General features: G+C 35.3%; 1 protein-coding gene across 1 annotated transcript; it reads left to right on the forward strand.

Annotated features, from left to right (window-relative positions):
* Positions 1 to 362: 362 nt before the first annotated feature.
* On the forward strand, positions 363 to 3,608 carry LOC139873233 (large ribosomal subunit protein uL5c-like). Its single transcript, XM_071861172.1, has 3 exons — positions 363 to 629; positions 2,072 to 2,272; positions 3,013 to 3,608. Exons 1-3 carry the CDS (start codon positions 378 to 380, stop codon positions 3,352 to 3,354), a joined length of 795 nt encoding a protein of 264 aa, XP_071717273.1. The 5' UTR covers positions 363 to 377; the 3' UTR covers positions 3,355 to 3,608.
* Positions 3,609 to 6,910: the final 3,302 nt, after the last annotated feature.

The following is a 6,910-nucleotide window of genomic DNA, read 5'->3' on the forward strand; positions in this document are numbered from 1 at the left end:
CATTTGTTACACACAAAACGAAACAAATATAAAAAAAAAAAAAAAAAAAAAAAGCTGACCCACCGCATCCCTTCTTTATGCGTCTTGGCGAAGACATATCACCTAAAGACACTCAAAAGATACCTTCAAACTATTGTTGTCTTTACAAAGAAGGTTGAAGACGGTTGAAAAATTAAACACAACCATTGGAAGTGATCTAGAAGCTCGAGTATTTAAAAATTTCAATTTTTAGGGGCTAAAACCGTCAAAAGTAAAGTAGATGTTTAAATAAGTCAGTTTTTATACTTTAGGGACCCAAGTAGCATATTTGCCCACATTTTTTATTTAATCAAAATCTCTCTCTATCTATCCACACAGCCAAAAACACAGCTATCACAATGGCGCTTCTGCAATCCTCTGCTTCTTCATTCATATCTCATTTCCCGGCGATTCATTCCGTCAACTCTGTACGGTCATCTCCGCAGTACGGAAACAGATACGGCGGTTTATCGGTGAGGGCGGAAGCAGCGGCAGGGATTGTGTTGGTGGAGAAATCGGATGCGGATAAGGTTAATCGTCTCAAAAGCTCATACCTCCAGAAAATTGTTCCCTTGCTTAAGGAAGAGTTTAATTACACCAACATTCATCAGGTATATATATATATATATATATATATATATATATATATATATATATATATATATATATATATATATATATATATATATATATATATATATAGTTCAAATTTATTTTTAATCTTCTTATTTGTCAATTGTCAATATGTATTCAGTTTTTTTTTTTTTTTTTTTTTTTTTTTTTTTTATATAGAAAAAATTAGTGAGAATGGGAATATAATCACTTATGAATTGAATTTTGATGTCGTTTTATATTATTTCATTCGGATTAATGATGAAATTGCTTACATAAGAGGATATTGCTAGTTACAGTGGATGTGCTGGATTTTAGATTGTGTGTAATTTTGAAAGTGTTAAATTTGGTTGTAACTAATTTAGTTCATGAGGAATTAGTGTCATGAGAATTCGAAATGAATAGATTATATATTTTGTAAAAAGTGGTTAATGTATAATGAGGAATTGATCATGCTGTCTTTTATATTGTGTTTGGCTGAAATTGGGAGTTCTATTACTTACTTTGCCGGATAGGCTACTTTATAACCTTTTGAGGTCAAATGAAGGAATCATCAGATGTAGACGTGTTCTTTCTTTTCGAAAAACTTGATTCTATAATGAGTATTTGTAGCTGGGGTAGGTTTCGAAAGATGAACCAGGTTAGCAGTGTGGAAAGCTCTTATCAACTTCAAATTCTGAACTTTGCACTAGTCTGTCTGACCTCAAATATTGCACGGATCGAGACATCGAGTAATTTTATGGTGATAAATGTAGTATTTATATAATTATATCGAAGTTTTACATGGTTGAGAGAAATTCAGAGTTTTTGTGGTGCGTCTGAATGAGTCTTTTTCTAATCAGATAATCAAACATATGCATTACAGAGACACTAATATTCAGCTGGACAGTTCACTACTAATCTGTGGTACCCAGTTTCCTTATCATGGTAATGCATTTATAATAGACACCTTGCTGAAGCCCTAGGAGGGGAAGGAGTTAGTCTTCTAGTTTCTCCCAGACTTATTGGTATCTTGAATTGGTACTTAGTACTTCGTCTATAGACAACTAATATACTTGTGCAAATTGCTAATGCAGAAAAGGATACTTATGTGAATTCATCTGTATATGTATTTTTTGTAACATGGTTTTTGTGTCTTTGCTATTCAATAATCCAGGCCTTCAACGCACTCAAACAAATGTGAATCCATCTATTGATTTGTTAGCCTTAGATCAGCATGTATTCTAATTCAGGGATGACCCTATCCCTACTGTTGTGCCATGCTATTAATTATTGTGACTGTTTAGAGCCAGTTAGTAAATCATTCAGTTGATCTATCTGTGCGAATTCATCTCTTATCATGATTTGTGGAAAATTTTGATGTTCACTTATGATATATTTTGTTTTGGAATATTGAATATTGTTACAGTATTCTTTATGATTTTCTGTGGAAATATGGTAGGTTCCGAAGGTTGACAAGATTGTGGTTAATTGTGGTATCGGTGATGCTGCACAAAATAACAAAGGTCTTGATGCAGCCATTAATGACATGGCACTCATTACAGGACAAAGGCCCGTAAAAACGAAAGCAAAGAATCCCATTGCCACCTTTAAGATCAGAGAAAACCAAACACTTGGAATTGCCGTCACCCTTAGAGGAAATGTGAGTTCCTTTCTCGATTCTGTACTCTTATCTTGGCATTAGACATTTGTATTCTCTTGTTACTCTGAAGGGTTGGTTTTAAAACCAACATAGTACATCAATACTTCATTGACTGTGATTATAGACTTATAGTGAAAAATTGATCAAGTGTTTTATGGATGTCCTATGAAGATTGTAATGCTACATTTTGGTACATAAACGACAATGTTGATTTGAGATTCCTCTACTTTGATGTTACCCCTTACTTTTCAAGATTCAGGATCTATTAGGATTACTGATTTCATTCACAGATTAATAGATACTAAACATGTAAAACTAGCACAATACATTTATGTGGTCAACTTTGCTTACAACCACAGTTAAGATGAACAAAAGAAGACAAATAGATATAGATATAGATATGATAATAAAAACTACCATTCTAAGTGTTTAATTTTTTTCTGACTATCTTTTCTCTCAAACTTGGGGATTGGTGAATTCATAGTCCTTTTGTCCGTCAGAATCTGACAAAATATGATATGAAAAATGGATAAGGTTTTCCCTTTTCAGGCTATGGGCAAGAATTTTTATTCAGATGTACGCAGTCTAACCAGTTATCCAGTGACCATTTCTGACCCGCTATCTTGGGATGGTTAGAAAATATGATATGAAATTTCATAAAAAAAAAAAAAAAAAAAAAAATCGTGAAATATTATGTAATTATCAATCTTTTCTAAAAGACAATATCAATTTTGTGACAGGTGATGTATGCGTTTCTTGATCGATTTATTAACTTGGGTCTTCCTAGAACTCGCGATTTTCAAGGTGTGAGCCCCAACAGTTTTGACGGGCATGGTAACTACAGTGTTGGATTAAAGGAACAAAGTGTGTTCCCCGAGCTCAGTTATGACGCCCTGGGGAAACCCAGGGGAATGGACGTTTGTATATCAACAACTGCTCAAACCGACAAAGAAGCATACAAACTATTAGCATTAATGGGAATGCCATTCCGTGAAGGATCTGGGCCCACAACTGTAGTCAAGAAGAAGAAGTTGAAATCTCATCATTTCAACACCAAGACCAAGGCCAAGTCACGAAGATGATCAACTCGTGTGGTTGGTAAAACCTCTTTTAGCTATATGTATAATTTAATTTTGTTGTAACCTGCATGAATTGTTGTTAAATGTTGATCATCTGATCCATTTTTTGATTAATTATCATGCTGTCGGAATCAGATATGTAGTTTATATTATCTGTAGTTGTTAAATGCTGCTATAAACATATACTCTCTCAGTTTGTATCTGTTAATCTGTTATGCAAAGTTGAATGGCCAAAACCCAAAAGTTTAGCATTTTAACCCTGGTGAGCACTGGGAATCTGGTGGCTAGCAAGATAAAGCATGCAAATTTAAGATTAATGTTGTTTTCCTTTATCCATCTGAACTTGTGAAGACCCTTTCCACCCTTTCCACTCCCTCTATGCTATTTAATAAAATAGTTTTGTTATACTTTGTGTGAAAAATACTTTATTGTATATCACCTACCATAATAATGGATAATCTATAATTAAAGAAATATTTTAAAAACACCACAAGAATATATTATGATCATACATCAGCTAGATATGATTCGGGTTGGTGACTTATGTGACTAGGTGTCTCTTCCTCCTACAAGCTAAGCTAGATTTTAAGAATAAGTTCTACACTTATGACTTATGGGCTTATAATGTGATAGGGTCATAACAATGCCTTGATATGGGCTTATAATGTGATAGATTGATATGGACCGGCTTGATATGGGCCTATTTTGTCAGTGTGGCGTATTCCGTGAAGGTCGAGTATGTTGACTGACAGCCCTAAAAAAAAAAAGTTTGATAATTTGCCCTCGCAAGGCGCAAGACACCTTGCGTCTTTGCGACCTTGCGTCTTTGCGATCTTGCGTTACTGACAAACGCAACAAAGAGACTTGCGTCCTTGCGTATTGCGTCTTGCGTCTTGCGACTTGCGCCTTTGCGTCTTGCGTCTTGCGTCTTATCCCGATAAGATTTTCATGATTTCGTGGATAAGATTTTGTACGATTTTTGTACTATTACGGATAATTTTTTCAATTCATATAAGGTATTACCAGCTCAATTTTCACTTCATTTCCACCATTTCAACATAAATCATATAATTTCAAGCGTCATTAAGGTAACTTTCTTTGTTTTAAATAATGAGTTTTAGTGATAATGAAACCTTTGTTATTCATATATGTTGTGGTGGTTCTTTTCAATTTATTAATAACTTACCTATGTATTTGCCTCTAGATTGTTTTAGAACACGATTAAAACTCCCAGTTGCTCCCCAAAAACTAATTACTCGAAGAATGTTGTTAAAAAAATGTTCTTAGAAAAATTAATTTGCCACCTAATGCTCCTGTTTCAATGAGATATGTTGTCGATAATCTTGTTTTTGATATTACTGATGATTATGAAGACTTTCGTGATTTTCTACAACATGCAATATCAAATGCTCCTATTAATATTTACATTGTCGACAAAGTTACAATGCATCAACTCCCAGAAAACTTACAGTCAGTGCAAATCCTACCAATACACAATGTCCATCAAAACCTACCAACACACGATGTCCAACAAAACCTACCAACAAACGAGGAGAGCACAAACCTTCAGACACCCAATTTGAAAGAAGCACGACCTGAAGTACCACCTCCAAACACAGAAGAGTTTGATTTCTTCAACTATGGAGTTGAGAACGTATGTAAAATTAAAAAAACAGATCACCCTTTTGAATCAGTTGTCGCGTCTAGTGCTTCGGAGGAAGAAAATGACAGAGAAGATCAAGATGAAGATGAAAATGAAGAAGAGGAAGAAAAAAAGGATGTATTCTGGAATATGCCACTTTTATTGAGTGAGCATGACCAAGAGACTGAATCTACGAGCCAAATAACAACCAGTTATAGAGTATCCGATTTGATTAAAGTTCGACAAACCTTTTTAAACAAGGATGATTTTTTAAACCATCTATACACAAAATGTCTTGAAGAAAACTTTCAAATTAAGCCTGTAAAGTCTGACAAATCTCGATTCACTGCTAAATGCATGTTGCCAAATTGTGAGTGGAAATGTAGTGCATACAAAATACGCCACACTGACAACTTCATCGTAAAGAAATTGCATGACGTACACACATGCTCACGTACCCAAATTATGGGAAATAATAAACATGCTTCCAAAAAGGTGTTAGGAAGTATTCTGATGGAATCGTTCAAAGCTGCAAATCGAGACTATAATCCAAAAGATATACGTGATGATGTTGGCAACCGTTTTCGGGTGAGCATTTCTTACAATCAAGCATGGAGAGCCAAGTGTCATGCAATAGAGATGCTTCGTGGCAGTATGGATGACTCGTTCCGAATGCTTCCCATTTATCTTCATAACATTAAGATTCATAACCCAGGAAGCATGACAAATGTGGTGACTGACAATGAAAATAGATTCGTGATGTATTACATGTCCTTTGGCGCAGTTGTAAGTATCACTCATCCTACAATTGTTTTATCTTAAACTAATAGCAATCTCATTTGATTTGTTTGCGTGCAGATTCGATCATTTGTCCAAAATGTTCGCCCTATTATCATCGTTGATGGTGCACATTTGAAAGCTGGATACTTGGGTACAAATTTAGTCGCTGTTGCAATGGATGCCAATAACGGAATTTTGCCATTGGCTTATGGAATTGGTGAAGGCGAGACAAACGAGGTTTGGTCATGGTTTTTTGGCAATCTAAGAGATCATTTAGAGAGTTGTGGTATGAGTAATCGTATGTCAGAGATTACCTTTATTTCTGATCGTGCTCCTTCAATAGCACATGGTATTTCAAAAGTGTTTCCTGAAGCCTTTCACTCTTTTTGCGCACGTCATCTATTCATGAACATAAAAACGATGTCCAACAAATTCAAATATTTTGAATGGCACAATTGGAAAATGGTTAAGGCTTATCGTTTGTCAGATTTTCAAGATCATGTTAGTGTATTTCAACGAAGATTAAAAGCGTCTCACAAGTATCTAAATGACGTTGGTTTCAACAAATGGTCCAGAAGTCATGCTGGTCATGTTAGGTATGCATACCTTACTAGCAACAGTGTAGAGTCTATTAACGCTCTATCCAAACATGCTCGCAAACTACCAGTTTGCATGTTATTGGAATTTTTTCGCGCTTCTATACAGGATTGGTTTTTCAAACATCACAACAAAGCAGTTAGTCTCACTTCAACGGTTACTCAATATGTTGAACGTAAATTAGGTAAGAGGACGAACAAATCAAGAAGATGGCAAGCATTTCCATCGACAAACAATCTAATAGAGGTGCGTGATGGAAGGAAAAACGACCTCGTTAATCTAGAAGATAGAACATGTACATGTGGGCAATGGCAATTATCAGGCATACCTTGCGGACATGTATTGGCAGCAGCACGACTCTTCGGAGTGGAAGATGTTACATGTTATGTATCACATTGGTTCTTGTCTCAAACTTATATAAATACATATTCCGAACACATCCTTCCTTTGCCCCATCGATCCGAATGGTCCGATCCAGGGCCCAAGATCTTGAAAATCGTAAAGCCCCCAATTCAAAAGAAAAGAGCACCTGAACGCCCA

The sequence above is a fragment of the Rutidosis leptorrhynchoides genome, chromosome 1, assembly GCF_046630445.1.
Source record: "Rutidosis leptorrhynchoides isolate AG116_Rl617_1_P2 chromosome 1, CSIRO_AGI_Rlap_v1, whole genome shotgun sequence".
NCBI lineage: Eukaryota > Viridiplantae > Streptophyta > Magnoliopsida > Asterales > Asteraceae > Rutidosis > Rutidosis leptorrhynchoides.

Coding starts and splice junctions, on each gene's coding strand:
- LOC139873233 (XM_071861172.1), top strand. CDS start 378: ATGGCGCTTCTGCAATCCTCTGCTTCTTCATTCATATCTCATTTCCCG. Junction 630..2,071: donor ATTACACCAACATTCATCAG/GTATATATATAT, acceptor GAAATATGGTAG/GTTCCGAAGGTTGACAAGAT. Junction 2,273..3,012: donor CCGTCACCCTTAGAGGAAAT/GTGAGTTCCTTT, acceptor ATTTTGTGACAG/GTGATGTATGCGTTTCTTGA.